Below are 18,593 nucleotides of genomic sequence, written 5' to 3'. Positions count from 1 at the left end.
ACATGGCTGTTTGGTAATGCTTATAACTGCAGTTGATGATTATATTGGATACCAAATTTTGGTTAGGTGATAAGAGGATTGTTATTTGTTTGATTAGTCAGGATTTACAGACTATTGAGCTGCATGGGGGGTTTGCTGGGGGAGGGGGAGGCGGTGGGGGGTTAGCATGTTTATGTTTTATATGATATTGATGTATTGGCATTTTGTTTGTTATAAATCACCTGAAGTTATTTTGTAAGAGTGGTATATAAATGTAAAGATAAAGAAGCAAATATTAGTCATTAATGGGATTCATTGTCTTCTAAAATTTGGCACATCAGTGTGTTAGATAGCACTTCAGATTAGCTGTTTAGCAACATTTGGATATAATGTCAAGAAATCAAGTTTCTGGCCCATATGCCAGTTATGAGAGACCATTTTGACTCCACCACCTGTGTCCACTGGGTCCTGCAGCCACGGATAGAACATTACAGGTTGGTTCCTTAGGCAGGATAGATTTTTTATGATGCTATTGTTTCTCTACCATCAAACCTTCAATACCTTTCAAAAGTTTTACCCAAAGGCTTAGAAAGTTGTATTTAAAATTAAGATGTTTTACCTTTAAATGATATTTTAAGACCCTTCTTATGCTTCTAGCTTGCCAACGACATTTGCAACGCTGGATATTGATGGTGTAAGAAAAATTATCTTTGCACTTCCAGGTAAGAGCTCAGTTTTGTGACGCTTTGGAGAGAGGGAGAACTTTAGAAAGAGATTATGTTGGATTACAATTAAAGTACTTATTGAGGAAACCAGTCAATCAGGTTTAGGCCATTATCTCATAGCAGATACCCGTTAAATACATACCATTCTGCTCCTCCATTCACTTGCATGGGTGTCCTTTAGATATTATGTTAATAGAGATGAATTTTAAAAGCATTTGTGTGTGTAAATGGGCTTTTTGAAAATTATACTGGGGATTGCACTTGTAAAAGTGCATGCGGAAGCAATGTCATACATTCCTTTATGCAAAGAGGCATTCCCGGGGCAAAGCTGGGGTGGGGAAATCATTTATGTGCTCGCTTTAGATTTTTTGAAAGTATGCACATAATTCTTGGCATGGACATTTGCTGTTCTCTAGCAGATGTAAATGTGTGCCCCTATACCACGCAGATGTATATGTGGTCCTGCTAATTTTCAAAGCGGACTTACATCCTACTAAGTATATGCAGACTTCAGCCCTACACAAGTTTTTTATGACTTGTTTTAATGTGTTCTTGTTATCTTTTTAACCATTTACATTTGTATTGTATATTTTAATTTTATATTTATTGTTATGATTTAGTTTTTTATCTTTTAGTATTTGTTATTATGTTTTATTATTTAATCTTATGTATGTCCCCTTGTACATCGCCTGGACCTTTTATTAGTGTTAGGCAATCCATAAATCTTAATGAATGTAAATATAAATTGCACTCATACTGGGCACTGAAAAAGTTTACTGATGGCCGTAGGGATCAAAGTAATAAACTGTGCTACAGTTTACAAATGCGTTTTTACATAAAAAGGACAAAAAGACATTCAAAATGATGTTTGTAAAAAAATAAAAAAATAGCATATGTAATTTCTATGGTTTTCATGCAAATTTAGTTTTTGTGAACTGTACTGTAAAATCTTTGCAAAACAGCTAATGAGCTGCATAATTATACAAAGCAACTCATTAAATATGTTCACATAGATAAATTAATTACATTGTAGGGAGGCATAGTTAAAGTTTTTTGCAATAAAGTCCACAGTTTTGTGCAAACTTTATTGCAGAAAAACATTTCGCAGAACTGATTTGCATATTATAGTAGACCATTGTTGCAAGAAAAATAACATACGAAAAAGACCCATTTCCTCAAAAATATCCACGAGTTAACACATTGGCCTCTTGGCAAAAGAATTTTGGTTGTTTTTAATGTACTGCACAGATATAAGCAAAACGTTCATTTCTTGCATTCAATAAAACATCTCATACAAAATAAAGTCTAAACAAATATTTGTCACCTCCTTTGGGGGCAGATGCAAAGCATCTATAAAACATACATTACCAGTCACTCTCCCAGAATCCTAAACCACTTAGTTGTGTAAAATAATATCTCAGTATGACAAACTGCATCTTTGAGAACCCAATCATACATAAAACACTGTGTCTACATGTAACAGAAAGAAGTAAAATGCAAGTCTGAAGAATTGTATTGTTGATACGTCCCATATTGAAAAGAGTGGGATTGTATTCTTATAACCCTAGATTCTGTTTGTTTCTTATGTACACCAGGTACAATTCGTATAAACATGCATTATCCCTAATTTTTAACCTTTACCCCCTTATTCTTCCCCTCACTCCCTATTTAAATACCCATATCAACACAAGACACTAGTTAAAGGCATATCCATGCTTGCCCCACCCTTCTTTCTCTCTGATTGATACAAACACCCCACCAGAATTCTACCATGATTCCACAGGATATTTTGATATACTACATACTCATCTGCTTATAAATCATAAACGGGATCACAAAAGACTCTGCTGTTTTATCATTTCTGGGACATTCTCTAAGCACCACATGGTAAAACGTATTGTACCAGGGCTCCATTTGACTGCATTTTTTAAATATTTTTTTCCTTTTATTTCTGATAGTTGCAGATTTTGACATTTTATGGAGACTGTTTCTGTGTACCTCCAACCACTTCCTGTCTGATTCCTATAATAATGTTACACAATCCATTGTCTATAATAATGCTTTTCACTACAGATTGTGGTTCTACAGTCACTGAATCCTGTCCCTAAACATTTTTCAGTCATAAATAATTTAGTGGCAGCTAAAAGTGGCTTGAGAGCATCCCTAAGAGATTAGATTAATGCAGAAGACCTCAGAGACATCATCCACTTTAGGCACAGCCCAGAAAAGGTCTGCAGAGGAGCTTTGCTCCAACTCGGTCAAGTCTGGCGCTATTTGGTAAAAGAAGATTCAAATTGCAGTTATACCCATGCCTTCAAGATGGAAGCTTGCCTTCCCCTTCTTCAAAAGCATATTTGATTGCACTACCTCTTCATACAGGTTTGAAATGTTTCCTTTTTTAGGCACACTGAATAAGTGTGCTGTATAAATGCCAGCAATAAATACATGACCAGCAAATAATTGTTAGAGGATATTTTAAAGTCATATGCTTATAGAACTTGAGAAACCTTGACAAAACAAGTAACAATATTAAAAGAAAAATTCCTTCAGCACCGATATTTCTGGGTGTAGGAAAAAGCTTTCCAAGTAAATTACAGTGCTAGGTAAAACAACGTTATCGGACAGTTTTGTTTTAGAACACAGAGATGGCATGCTCTTTTTAAACACCGGCTTCAATTTTTGATGCCTCTAGAGACACTAGCATAATGAGCTTTTTAAGGGTCTGTGAGAAGAATGTAAAGTTCCATAATGCGCATTTTCGCATTTGAATGTTGCAGTCATCGTGTGGGAAGACTGTTACTCGTTTGTTATTCCTAGCACAAATAAGCCAAAAGGGAGCAGCAGAATCTTGCATGCAAATTAATGTTAGAACTCTGAAATGCATTTGTTACGCAGCTCTCCAGTCCTAGGGATGCTGCAGAGCCCCAGGAGAAGAGGGCTTCCAGTGAGCTGGGCTTGCTATATTTACCTCGCTGCCTTTAAAGCCACAGGGGGACTAAGAATTGTTGATGAGGTTATGGTGATATTCCAGATGGTAGCCAAGAAATTCACACTCTGATGTTGCAGGTTCAGGAGGAGTTTCTCTCTAGTTCTCTCTTACACACACAGATACCTGCTTTTTCACCATGTCTGATCCAACCTTTACCCAAGAAACAGAGCTAATCTAAGCTACTCTTCTTCACTGAATAAGGACTTAACCAAGCAGAATGAGGAAAATATATCAAATATTGGCATGAATTTTCACAGGAGTTATGCTCATAAAAATAGCATATATTTTTGTAATTTTCCAAAGCCCATTTACATGTGTAAAGTCCATTTACAGAAAACAAATTGGAAGCCGATCCAGTTGGCTGTATAGCAGTAGAAGAAGCGAAGATCGGTGTATATACAAAAAGCCCTTTATTGAAAATAGCCCGACTTTGGCTGGTCAAGAGCTGCCTCAGGGGCAGCTTAGGTCAAGAGCTGCCTCAGGGGCAATATGTATGGGCAGGATCAATTGCATGCTTGCAAGGCAAAAGCCACAATATTAGTACGTCCACTTATATATATAAACTTGGTGCCTGTTGGACGGTACATGTAGTCAAGACATGTAGCATCAAATGTGAAGAGCACTACTTTCAATTTTGTCCTCAAAGTATTGGTTGATACTGTGAAACATTTAGACGGAGGTCACCCGATACAATTCTACTGCATATCTGCGGTTTGTGTAATTGCTGGTCTGGCCGCAGGTAAATTGTAATATTGTGGCTTTAGCCTTGCAGGCATGCAGTGGATCCTGCCCATACATATTGCCCCTGAGGCAGCTCTTGACCTAAGAGCGAAATTCGGCCAGAGTTGTTCTATTTTCAATAAAGGGCTTTTTGTATATACACCAATCTTTGCTTCTTCTACTGCTATAAAGTCCATTTACATGCATAAACCTTTTAAACATTCAGCCCTATAGAGTGAATTTTCAAAGAAGTTACATGCGTAAAAGCAGAAATTTTAAAAAGCTCATTTATGCTCATGTAAATCCTTTTGAAAATTACCTCCTTAGGATTTATTGAAATAATGCTGTATTGACAAGAATCCACATAAAAGAATCCATGTGTGGTGGGAGGGAGAAAGTACCTCACAAAGTGCTAAATAGAACAGGCACAGAATACATTTGTGCAAGTAAAAAGGAATTTAATTCATCATTACACTATTGAAATTCAGGTGGACTTATTCTGAAAACCTCTGCACTGAGTAATGGAAATAAATTGCATAGACACAGACAAGACATATAAGAAAAAAATATAAGGGGTTTTAAACTAAGCAAGACTGTGCCTGAGAAGAATTAAAGTAGATGGTTATAGGTAGGATAAATTGAGGAAAGGGTAAATTGAAGTCAATAAAGCTACAAGGAGTAAAGACTCGAAAGAATCTGTATAATGTCATGTCTGTCTGTCTTATCTAGATTCTAAGCTTTAAGAAGTACGCACTGTCCATTCTGGGAGTAATTTTGTAATGTTGCCTATCAGTTAGCCAGCAAACAATCAGGCCCACACAGTGAAAGTCGCGGGAGAGCGCACAGGCCACTCTCCTGCGCACAATTTAGTATTCAAATGAGGGCCCGCGGAGAGTTTGACAGCCGACGCTCAATTTTGCCGGTGTCTGTTCTCAAACCTGCTGACAACCACGGGTTTTTGAAACCGGACGCCGGCAAAATTGAGCATCCGGTTTTCAAGCCGCGGGCTGATTTTAATTTTTTTTTTTTTAATTATTTTTTACTTTTGCTTTTTACTGCTTTTCTGTACACTTTCCCGGTGCTGGCAGAAATTAACGCCTACCACCGGAGCGCACTGTACTGTATCGGCCTGTATGTGGGTAAGTTACATCACTATTCTAAGCAGACGTATGTGCATAAGTCCATTTTGAAAATTACCCCATCAAAATTACCCATACACATTTGCATCTGCTAAAACATCCACACAAATTTCTCTGGAAATTTTATGCGCATGGGGTAGATTTTCAAAAGGTACTCGTGCGCGTCCATATGCGCGCGCTACTCGGTGCGCACACATGGGCGTATGATTTTATAAAATTTCAGGTCGGCGCACGCAAGGGGGGGTAGAGATATGCAAGTACGCACGGCGACACATCGGGGCCTTCCCCAGTTCCCTCCCAGTCCGCTCCAATTAAGGAGTGGACTGGAAGAGAACTTCCCAACCCCCTAGCCTAACCTCCCGTCCCCTTCCCCTATCCTGCCCTCTCCCTATCCCTATCCTAAATACCCCCAATTATATTATTTTACCTTTTGCTCCTGCCTCCCAGCAGAAGCAAGTTGTGCGCCTCTAGCCCCGCTCCCAGACCACCCCTTTGTCTAGCCCCGGGACTTACGTGCGTCCCGGAGGTTTACGCGCATGGCCGGGCCCTTTGAAAATTTGCCCGGCGCGCGTAAAGCCCAGCCACATATGTAAACCCCAGGCTTTTACGCACATAGGTTTTGAAAATCCAGCCCATACTTTTAAAATTGAAAGATATGCACAAAAGTGAGAACCCCCTCCTCAGGTGCCTCCACAATGCTGAGTACAAACTTACACACTATTGGACAGCTCAAAATTTTGTTTAATATTATTGCTAATTGGCTTATTGAAAATTTGATTTTGAATGGAAGCAAAATCTTTGGGTGAATGAGTCTGGACCCTACTTCTCCTCTTCACCAGATTGTTTATTTTATTTATTTAAAATTATTTATTACTCACTCCATCCAAAAGAACTGGGCGAGATTGGTTCTGCTACTATTACAGCTAATCTGCTAGGTATAAACCTGGACTGTTTGTTGACTATGGAGCAACAAGTGATTCAAGTGGTCTGCATAAAAGTATGCATGATCCATTGCCTGCGTAATTTATTAGATAAAAATGACTTTTGTTAGTGGTCCAATCTGCAATTCTGTCCCAATTGGGCTACTGTAATGGCCTACTTGATGGTCTACCTACGAAACTGACACATAGGCTACAAGTTATACAAAATCTAGCAGTGTGGTTGATTAGAAGTCGAGGAAGCGGTGGACCTCATTGCTCTATGCGTTACATTGATTAACAGTTAAGCAGAGAGTGCAATTTAAGGTCTTCTTGCTGGAATTAGATTGTTATGTGAATCTGGGCCTCAATATCTAAAAGTAAAGTGCATTGGTATCATCCCTCTTGTGCTCTTCGCTCATCCCAGTCTGCCCCCTTGATTGTTTCTACTTGTAAGTTAGTAAAAAGATCAAAATAATGTGCCAGAATATTTTTGGTGGTAGCACCATCAGTATGGAAAAAACTGCCATTTGAATGTTAAACTAGAAACTAATTATCTGCTTTTCTAGTAGAAGGTTAAATCATGGCTTCTTCTAAGGTTTACTTAGGCTTGCTGGTGATCATGCTTTGTATTACTGTTATACTTGTTTTGTTTGTGTAGTTTTGTTTATTTGTATTATATTGTTTAGTGATTTCAATATTGTACATCACCTTGGGTGATTTGGTTGGGACGGTGATTTAGAAATGATTTTAAATAAATAAACATGACATAGATGCATATGTATACTCACATATCAGACAAGCAGTTTTGTAAAAGGTCATTGCTGCGCATGAAGTATCGCTAGTATTGCTCTAACCGCAGAAATGCTTTTGAAAATTACCCTCCCTATATCTCTGTACAGTGCTGCAAACATCTGATATGTGCTATGCAAAACATGATGAGAAAAATAATATGGATCCAAATTGGTTTGCTAAGGGACATATATAACTTTTTAAAATCAGGACAACCAAAAAGCTGTTTTTTTTAACCCCTAAAAATTAAGAATGCCATTAAAATAATGCAGAAATAAGTATCACATCAGCTATTCAGAAACAAACAGGAATCCGAAGTGCTTGCTGCCACATTTTGTAACACCTTTTCCTCCCTTCAAGAAGCAGAAATGTGCAGTGCCGAGGTGTCATTTCCTGCTGCTCTGTAGAGAGAGGTTTCTCATGTTCTGCTCTATTTATCAGTAAAGATGTTTTTGTTATTGCCCTTGGACATGCTCTCTGTTATGATTTGGACCTGCCACCCTAGCATGTGCCTGGAGCATTCCCTTGTGTACCTCTTAAAGTCTGTTTTGATTTGCAGGTAACCCTGTGTCAGCTGTTGTAACCTGTAACCTGTTTGTTGTCCCTGCACTGAGGAAGATGCAGGGAATCCTGGACCCCCGACCTACCATCATCAAAGCCAGGGTAAAGATGTCATACCTACAAAACAAAGAGGAACTAATAAATAATCTGACATTGAATGCATTAACCCTTCCAGAAGTTTGGAAATTTAATTACTGGGGCAGAAGATATGCTATTTTAAAACTGGGCAAGCAAACTGACTTGGTTTTTGGCCCTTTTATTTTGCTCTAGTTTTGTCTGAGCTTAAACCCCATTTTAATGTAAGTGATAGTGCTGTGGTGCTGAACCTTCTCAGAACCCACATAAACATCAAGCTGGGATATGTAATACAACATAGCTGCCGAGTTTACCGAAGAAGGAAATGCTTAATGCAGGGGATATGTAAAAGATGCATACTAAGGCAATAAAGTAAGGAGAGCAAAATATAAGACCAAAAGGGTCAAGTGGAGTCAGAGCGCAGCCACGTTTATTTTGAAATATCTTGCTAAGACTGCTGATTCTAAAGCACCATTCCATGCTATTTCCTTTCTCAGTTAACCCACATTGAAACAGAGAGGAAGCTAGATGGGTGGGAGAGTTGCAGAGAGAGCAGGGGTGTAGGGCAGCTGAGGGAATGGTGGGGTGAAGAGAAAGAGAGGATTCTGGTGAGGTAGGGGGTGGGGAGAATGCTCAGCACTGCAAAAAGAAGGCATGGAGTTTGGGGTGATGATGTGCTGAAGGGGAGAAAGAAGAGGATGCCGGGCCTGAGTTGTTGCTAACAGGCAGCTGTGTAAGGGGGGTGGTGCATGATTGAAGGTTTGCCTAGAGTGCATAATACCTTTGCACCAGCCTTGCTGCTTCCTCTTCTTTGCTGGACAGCGGCAGAATGCACAGAGATTAGAAGCAATTCTGGTACAGATCTCAGCTGCCAAGAGAAGGAAAATAAAATGTGCATATAAATGAAACACGGGGTAGATTTTCAAAACCTACATGCGCGCACCCTTATGGGCTCAAGTGTTGCACTTTGAACCACATGGTTCAAAGCGCAACAGTCTGGCCTGGCAGAGGAGGAGAAGGAGGAGGCGCCAGAGGTGCTGCAAGGCTGCCCGTCTCCTCCTCTTGTTAATCTTCATGAGCAGGTAAGTAAGGGGATCCGAAGGTGCAGAGGGAATGACTCCATGATCGCAGGCGGAGGGGGAGAAATGGAGTGACTAGTGGATCAGGGTGGATGGAGTGAAGCATCTGGGGATTGGGAAGGAGAGAGGGACAGATTGAACTGGGAATGGAAGAGGAATTGAAGGGAGGGGAGGGATGGAGTAAACTGGGGATTGGGGCAGGAGAGTGAACTTGAGATTGCAGGGGGAGGAAGGGATAGAGTAAACTGAGGATGGGAGAAAGGGAGAGAGTGAATTAACCAGGGTTCAGGGAGTGAGGGAAGGGAGGGATAGAGTGAACTGGGGATTGGAGAGAAGGAAGTGAGTGAACTGAGTTGGGAGGAGAGGGAGGGACAGTATGAATTGGGAGAGAGTGATCTGAGATTGTGGGAGGAAGTAAACTGGGGATTGCATCAGGAAGGGAGAGAGGAATGGGATGGGGATATGAGTAAACCAGGAGGCGGGATTCATGGGGGAGGAAGGGAATCAACAAGGGGTTTTGAGAGGTTGGGGGAGGAAGGGAGTGAACCAGGGCTTGTGATGGGAAGGGAACCAGGATGAGTGAGGTGACTGAATTGGAAGGAGGAAATGAAAAAGATTGAGGGATCAAGGGGCTTTAAAGCGGGGATGAAAGAAAAAGGGGGTACATATGAGATTGGGGTGGGCTGTGACTTCATTCTCTGCCCCATTCCAATCTTCCCTCCTTTTCCGCCCCATTTCCAGTATTCCCTTGCTTCCCACTTTCCCATCCTTGAACCTTCCTCCTCCATCCGAACTCTTATCCCCTCTTCTCTCCCCTCCCTCCATTCTTTCCATTCCCTGTCCTTAACTTCAATGAATTCCCCATCCTCTTCTTCTCTTCTTCCTCCTCCACTCTTTGTCTCTCTATCTACCCCTCCTGCCTAAGAGTTCTTCATTTCTCACCTTTGTGATTTCCTTTCCCTCCTTTGTAATTTACTCTCTGTCTATTCCCAGATCCCTTACCCTGCTTGCTCCCCAGTCTCAATCACTAAAATCCCTTTTTCCTCTAGAAAAGAACCAAACTAACTGGACACAGAAATACTAATATTCAAAAAGTTGCCATTTAGTTAGATAAATTGTGAGTTATCCGGTGAAATGGCTTTGAATATTAACCTTTTTATGTCCCTAGCATATCCCAGTGAGACATTTACCCAATCAATATTGGAATTATTGAAATTTCCCATTATTACTGTGTTGACTAATGGTTAGCCTTTCTAATTGTTGTTAGCATTTCATTGTCTCTTCATCCTGGTCAGGTAGATGGTAGTTATACATCCACCACTATATTCTTCCCTATCACATATGAAATATCTATCCATAGAGATTCCAAAGAGCATATTGTCTCCTGCAGGACTTTTATCCTGATTCTATGAAATACTAACACCTAGCATTTCCCCTCCACCAATTTTACATGGGATGTGCATTTGTTTTAATGAATTTAAAAGATGTAATGAATAAGGACAATCTGTTTAATTTGGGGGCCCCAAAATGAATTGAGAGCCCTCCGAATGAAATAAACCGTATTCTTTGCATTAGTTTAAAATGAAGGCATTGGGCTTAGGCCTCCTTCCGAGTACAATGCTGGCACCTTGGCCTTCTCCCAGGCCCGAAGCCAGGGCCTTGCCTAAAGCATAGGCCAAGGCCCAAAATAGAGGCTGTGGCGTGGGCCCAAGCGCAATGCTAGGGTCTCGGCCTAGGCCTGGGCCAATGCTAGGGCATCAACCGAGTCCTGAGACCCCTGATCAGTCACTTACCTAATCTTGAGGGCCAGGCCAGTTCCCGACCTAGGCTGTGGCATCAGGCCTGGGCTTAGGCCTCACCAGCAGATCGCCACCGGACCAGCTAGGTGGCAGCCAGTGGGATTTTGGCCCCAACATTTTTCCGGGTGGGAGGTATGGGTGGTGGGGACACGACAGGAGGCCTTGGGAGGCCCCATTTTCTTTTTTTGGGTTGTTGGTTTTTTTATGTTTGATTTGGTTTTTTTACACGAATGAAACAAATCAAATATTCCATGAACCAAAATTTGTAGGGAAAAAACCTCCTGAAAATGAACCGAAAACAAAAACAATTTTTTTATCCCTGCACACCCCTAATAATTTGTACCTTGTTATCCTTCTTCCACCAGGTCTCTGAGATGCATATTATGTTTACATCTTTGTTGAGTGCTATGCACTCCAGCTCCCCAGTCTTATTTTTAGACTTCTGGCATTCAGACAATTTAAAGTATTTTTTCTGTTCAATATATTTTTATTTTGTCATTAACAAAGATAGACAGTGGGCAGAATAAGTATGTTTTTTAGTTGTATTCACAATCTGTCTAGCAGTTGGAAGGGGTAGCTTGGAATAATTTATTTCTGTGGCCTCTTTATTTAAATAACCTGGGCTACTTCTGGCTCTTTTGCAGCCTCTTCATCAGGATATCCTAATTCCTCCATTATGCCAGTAACCTTTGAAGATATCTCACTCTGAACCATGTGCTCCTGAGTGACTGTTTGCTTTCCTCCATGATTTAGTTTAAAAACTGCTGTATCTCCTTTTTAAGTCTTGTGGCAATAGCCAGGTTACACCCTGGTTAAGATGGAGCCCATCCTTTTGGAATAGGCTCCTCCTTTCCCAAAATGTTGTCCAGTTCTTAAAACATCTAAAGCCATCTTAACTTGCACCATCGCCTTATCCATTCATTGAGACTGGAGCTTTGCCTGCCTCTGAGGTCCTGCACATTGAATGGAGAGCATTTCTGAGAATGCTATACTGCAGGTTCTGGATTTCAGCCTAAATTAGGCTTCCAGAACCTCCCTCCTATACCTCCCCGCCCATATGTATCAGTCGAATCCTCCCTAGCACTGTCTAAAATGCTACCTAAGTGATAATATGAGGTCCACTACCTAAACACCAGAAAGGCAACTATTTATATTCCTAATGATTGAATTGCCAGCTATATCAGCCATCGAAACCCTTCACTCCTTCCTGTGGTCAAGCTTCAACCTTTCATAGCTGGGATATATTATTAGCAATGTAGACCGGAATAACTGGGGAGACTAAGTGGACCAATTGGTCTTTATTTTCTGTCATGTACTATGTCACTGCAAGGCCAATGTGTTGTGATTGAGGAACCAGCTTGGAACCCCCACAGGAACAGTCCAGAGCTACAGGGCAAGACAGAACTAAACTAGGGAATCTTCGGCCTATACCAGCCACATTCCCACAAGTTGAGCTCTTGAGTTCTGGCTGCCAACAGAAATTAGATAGGGGCTTGGAATGAGGCTAATGCTAGACTGGAGACTGGCGTCAAGGCATGGCTAGAACTAAAGGCAGGCGGGAACTGGTGTCTGGAACCGGATGCAGGGAGGCGTGGCACACTGAAGCAGGCTGGGATTCTGGAATAGGCTGGAACCTGAAACCCTGGAGTAGGCTGGGACACTGAAACAGGCTGAAACACTGGAGTAGGCTGGGATACTGGAACAGGCTGGAACCTGAAACACTGGAGTAGGCTGGGATACTGGAACAGGCTGAAACACTGGAGTAGGCTGGGACACTGAAACAGGCTGAAACACTGGAGTAGGCTGGGATACTGGAACAGGCTGGAACCTGAAACACTGGAGTAGGCTGGGATACTAAAGCAGGACAGAACAGACAACACAAAGACTAGGCCAGACAGAAAACACAAAAGGCTCAGGGAGGTCACTGAGCAAGGCAAAAGCAGAAAGCCTAGGGAGGCCACTGAGCAAAGCTAGAGCAAGCCAGAGCTGGAACAGAAGGCTTAAGAAAGCCACAGAGCAAAACTAGGACAGAAAGCTTAAGAAAGTCCTAGTCATCCCCCCAGTCCTTCTGTCATCTTTCGAATAATAAAAGGACTAGGGGGCACTCCATGAAGTTAGTAGTAGTGCTGGGCTTGATGGATCCTTCGTCTGACCCAATATGGCATGTTCTTATGTTCTTAGGTTTAGTTAGGTTTCATTGCATTAATTCTGCAACTTCAAGTGATCTTTATTGCAAACATTTTCCACAAACATAATTTGTATATTTTGCAAATGGCTACATAACATAAGACAAATATTTTGCATTACTGACCCATGCCTGCAATGCCATCCTCAGCTTAGTACATTGGCCCCTATGTATGTGACTATGCCAGGAAAGGGAATAGAAAAAATTGGAACTGCAGGGAGAGTGCAGTATGTGAAATTTGTCTCCATACTATTCCCTTTCCCTCATCTATCTGAACTGTTAGTGGGTCTGTAGCCATCATTCTAGCTGTTCGGCTGTGGCCCAAACAGGAGAGGAAATGGAGGGGAAAGAGTGGGGTGAGAGAAATTTGAGAGATGGCGAGGAAGGAGGAAATTGATGGGAGATGAATGGTTGGAAGATGAAGGACGATATAGCAAAGAGAGTGAAAGATGGAGGGAAGGAAGGGAAACAGAAGAGGGAGGAGGAGGATATGGAAAGGTGAGTGGAGATGGGTAGAAAAGCAGAGGGAAGAAGAAAAATGGGAGAGGGGTAGACAGGTGCTTAGAAAATGGAGAGAGGGTTCAATGGAAGAGAAAAAAGTGGGGAAATTCACTGGTGAACAATGAAAGGAGAATAAGGAGCAATATAGGGAGGGCAAAGTAAAGTAATGTTGGAGAGTGATGGAAAGGAATGAATGAAGGCGAGGAGCAACAAAGGGGAGAAAAGGGGAGAATTGAAGAGATGGTGATGGAGGCAAAACAGAACTGAAAAGATAGGATTGAGAGAATGAGATAAAAAAGATGTCAGAGAAAAAAGAGAAAGAGAAGACATAAAAGGAAAGGTGAAATGAATTGGGAGAAGGCAGATAAAAGAGAAGAAACAGTGAACACTGATAAGAACACAATTCTGAAATGAAGATCAACAAAGATTATTTTCATTTGAGCTGATTAGTTGACTTGAAAGTTTTAAATGTATGTTTTGGATATAAAATTGTAATTTTGTTTTATGAGATTTTTTCAAAAAGGAAGGGGAAGGAGGGAAACATTCACTATAGTTCTTACCTGTCACCTGAAGTTACAAACACAAACCTGGGCTGTCTGGAAACAGTACACATGAATTGCTGTGGCATATCTGCACTATCTGTGCAACAATATATGGACACCATTATTAAAATAGTTCTCTACAGACCATAGGGGTCGATTTTAAAATGTCCACACGCGAGTCCATGTGCATGTAGCTCCCGGCGCACGCCCATGGACCTGCCGTTTTTATTATATGCGTGCGTCAGCATGCTTATGTCATAAAATGCGGTTCCCGCACATACATGTGCGCTGGATTTTAATGTCCACGTGCACATGTGCGAGCGGGTGGCCTCCTCTGCATGCAGGGGTGAAATTTTAGAAAAATACGTGCAGCGACACAATCGACCGATTCCCCGGCCCGCTTCTTTTAGCTGACCCGGCACATCTGCGCATATCGGGGGTTACACGTATGGCCAGGCCCTTTCGAAAATTTGCATGGCGCACAAAGGGCCTGGCCACATGCATAACCCACGAATTTTACGCATGCAGGGCTTTTAAAATTCGGGCAATTGTTGTTTTTTGCTGCTCTATCCATCCTCTGCAACAGCACACACACATGATTTTTAGTGGTGGGAATAAGCAGGTAATGTGGGAGCTCAGGTAAGTTTTCCCATCCTGCAGTTCATAAAGAAAATGAGCAGAGCAGCTGGATCTGATGATTTTACATCTTTTACTGTTCTTCCTGCTAGTAGAGTTCCTACTTGATCCAGGTCAATCCTGATTGATCAGTCTTGATTTTTCCTTATCTGTAAACCTGTATTTTCTAGTTAAATTGGAACTACAAGTCTATAAATGCAACAGGACAAAACAGAACTTGATTAGCCTGTCAGAGCTGACCTGGGTTAGGTGGCAACTACAGTTCACATTACTGATTTCTTTTAATTGAACCAGTGTTTGTGGAGTCTTCAGGATTCTGCCTGCTTTGTCTCTTAGCTACAAGATTTTGTTGTCTCTTGGCATTCGCTCTGGTAAAATTGCAAAACAAGTAGTCTAAAAATATCTGTGGAAGACCTTCAGTGCTAAAAATATTGTTCAGAATATCTGAGTAAATGTGGAAGAAAGAGCCTGCTCTACAGTCTGCCAAATATTTCATACAGTGAAATATACTAAAAGCTAACCTTTTACAATCTGATTGTTTGTGCCATCAGAATGTAGACTTTCTGGATCATGATTGATAATAAATAGTGAGCTTTACATTTACCTTTAAGCAAAGCAAAATCCCAGCATGCTTAACACTGTTTATGCCACAATAACCCACTATCCTTCCTGCTTGACATCTCAACTCCAGTACACCAGAAACAGGTGCAGCCACTTCAGAAGTGAATGGTCCCGGCAGCATATTTTTCTCACCTGGGCTGCTCAACATGCTTAAAAAATGAGAGCAAAGAAGGAACATTGATTTGATTCTTTTGAAAATCAGTTTATTAAATAAAATTTCCATTGCCAGTTGCCAACAATGACATTATTAATTGGACAAACTGGGGCATAGCATTACTTGGAGTCAATGACAGGGCAGAGACTCCAGCCACTAGAACCTTGTACCACCAACAACTCATAAGGTTGCAGTTACTTTTTTGTGATGCCAAATCAACTAAGGCACAAACACAGCGTGTAGATTACATTTCCAATGAAATAATATACAAATGGCCTTTTCTCTCTTCTCTCACCCCACTTCCGTTTTGCAGTTATCATGTGATGTAAAGCTGGATCCACGCCCAGAATATCATCGCTGCATTCTGACTTGGCATCACCAAGAACCACTGCCTTGGGCACAGAGTACAGGTTGGTTGGTGAACAGCAGCAAATTAGGTTGATCTGAGCTCTTGTTCAGATATATACAGTTCCTCGATGTAATACATTTTGAAGTGTCTGAAAGGTAGAATATAAATCAGATAAATAAATATAAGCTCAATGAAACCTATGAGAGCTTTGGAGCACAATATTCAAAGTGATTTACACAGGTGAAAAGCATTGTAACCATGTTACTCAACTGTCTGAAAATTGCCCTCTCCTCAATACAGCTAAAAGTCTGCATGGTCTGCCACCATGCATGTATAGTTTGTTTTAATGGTTTGATGTTTTTTTGGTTTATACGTTTGGTGTTTTATTGTAGATCAGTTGCTCCGCTATAAGTGGGATCTGAAGCCTTTAAAATAAATAAATAGGTAGATAGATAAATGTGCATTTAGCCACATTGCGAGGAGGCATTCCTAGTGACATATTTAGGTTGAGGGAGGAAAAATACGCATATAAGGGTACATTTTCAAAGGGGTTTGGCATGTAAAAATAACATACATGACTGTAAGTAGCATGTGCATGTGGACGTGCTATTTTATAAACGTCGAGGCGATGCGTATATTTTCCGTTTTGCACAAGCAGTTTACTGGTGGAAAAAAGGGGCAGGCTAAGGGCGTTCTGGGGCAGGGTTCAGGTGTTCATGTGGTAGGTGCTGTTTACTAAGAAATATACATGTAAACATTTCAAAACTTGTACCTTTTTACACCTGCTAATTGACTCACGCGAGTGAAATTGGACTTGTCTGTTGGCTGCAGTTTTTGGAGGGGAGATCTGGGTTAACTCAGGGCAGAGGGGCAGGGTTAGGGAGAAGTACTAGAGGGTCTAGATTAACTGAAGATGGACCAGGCGAACTGGCAGAGGTATCGGCAAACTGGTGATTTCAACTATTTTCAAAACAGTATACATGCCTACTTTATAAATTACCTGCTGCTGCATAAAAATTGGGGTTATTACGCATGCATGTTATATTTGTTTACACACCTAGAATATGGCCCGGATTTTAAAAAGGTTATGCGCGTAAATGGCCTTACGCGCGCCGAGCCTATTTTAAAAGGCCCGGTCATGCGCATAAATCCCCAGGACGCGCGTATGTCCTGGGGCATCAGGGAGTGGACGGGCGGGGCCATTTGCCACTTTGCCGGAGGATCGCGTGCCGGCAGGGTGCCGGAGCGCACTACTTGCACCTGCCTCCAGGCAGGCACCACAGGTAAAATAAAAATTTTTTGGGGGGGGGAATTAGGCTAGGGGAAGGGGTAGGAAGGTCAGGCTAAGGGGCAGGGAACGGGGGAAGGCCACAGGCGTCGCCGCGTGCAAGTTGCACAATTGTGCACCCCCTTGCGCTCGCCGACCCCCAATTTTATAACATGCGCACACATATTATAAAATTGCATGTCCATGTGTGCGCACGCGTGCAACTTTATAAAATCTACCCCTATATGTGCATTATGCTTAAAAAATAGATAAAGTATGCACTTTTTCTTGCATTGGAAATAATTGCATGCACTGACTTTTGGAGCAGATCTATGTGGTCTTTTTTAAACTGTGCAGTTCCCACCACACAATTTATACATAAATGCTCTACCACAGATGGGCTTCAGTGAGAGGCTGACAGATTGTATTACCAATTCTGTGTGTGTACTCTTCCAGCAAAATTCTACCTGCAGAAAAAGCAGATGCAAAGTTGCACCTACCGTATACCAATAGCAATTTCAAAGCACACATACTTTCACTTTGAGAATTAGTGCAAAGCCTGCAGAGAAAAGTGATTTACACAGGTGAAAAGCACTGTAACCGTAATACTCAGCTGTCTGAAAATTGTCCTCCCCTCATTACAGCTAAAAGTTTGCACGGTCTGCCACAATGCATGTGTTGTTTGTTTTAATTGCTTTGTCCTAGTGTGGAGAATTTGAAAATTGTCCCCTTGATGTCTTAGCATGTATTAAAACCTGTCATTTCTCTTGTGTCCTCTATTGCTGAAACCCAGGCATTCATTAGGAAAGTTGCTATTAAACCATTTTCTGTAAGAAAAAGGTTCATAGTAGTTGAACACTCTACCTTTGGTGTTTGTTACGTTGAAACATAGAATATGAGGGCAGAGAAGGACAAGCCCATCTAATTCCTCTTGCATTGCCTTTCATCCCAGTTGATTTCTACTTTCTCTTCACTCCTTTATAACTGAGGATCCTCTGTGTTTGAATTTTATTTCTGGTTTTGTCTCCACCACCTCCACTGGAAGACTGTTTCATGCACACATGCTCTACCCTGTCTGTGAAGAAATATTTTCTAATGTTACTCCTGAGTCTACCACCTTTAAGCCTCATCTTATGATGTCTGGTTCTAGAATTTCCTTCCAATTGAAAAAGATCTGCTTTTTGTGTATTATTTATACCTTTGAGGTATTTGACTGTTTTGATCATTTCACCCGTCTCTCCTCTCCTCTAGGATGTACATATATAGGTCCTTATGCCTCATCTCATAAGACTTGTGGGGCAGATTCTGCACCACACCATTTTGGTTGTCCTTCTCTGAATCACCTCCACTCTCTACAACATGCAGAAATGGACACACTACTCCATGTGTGGTCTCACCAACAATCTGTACAAATGCAGGTTTCGCTTCTCCCTGTGCACCATTCCTCTGGCTTTGGCCGCTGCTTGCTATTTTGAGATCATCAGAAATGATCACCCTGAGGTCTCTCTCCTTCAAAGTACACATCAGAATCTCACACTCTCCCTCCCCCATCATATACTGCTT

General features: G+C 41.4%; 1 protein-coding gene across 7 annotated transcripts in view; it reads left to right on the top strand.

Annotated features, from left to right (window-relative positions):
• The window catches only part of GPHN (gephyrin), a 1,154,395-nt gene that overhangs the window by 1,131,105 nt on the left and 4,697 nt on the right, over nucleotides 1-18,593 (top strand). For all 7 annotated transcript variants that reach the window (XM_029598877.1, XM_029598878.1, XM_029598879.1 and 4 more), the window contains 3 exons: nucleotides 637-701; nucleotides 7,821-7,924; nucleotides 15,728-15,824. In XM_029598877.1, coding sequence (XP_029454737.1) covers nucleotides 637-701; nucleotides 7,821-7,924; nucleotides 15,728-15,824 — 266 coding nt within the window. The remainder of the gene's footprint in view (nucleotides 1-636; nucleotides 702-7,820; nucleotides 7,925-15,727; nucleotides 15,825-18,593) is intronic.

This window comes from Rhinatrema bivittatum, chromosome 4, assembly GCF_901001135.1.
Source record: "Rhinatrema bivittatum chromosome 4, aRhiBiv1.1, whole genome shotgun sequence".
In the NCBI taxonomy this organism is placed as follows: domain Eukaryota; kingdom Metazoa; phylum Chordata; class Amphibia; order Gymnophiona; family Rhinatrematidae; genus Rhinatrema; species Rhinatrema bivittatum.
This window is presented reverse-complemented; position numbering and strand designations above follow the sequence as displayed.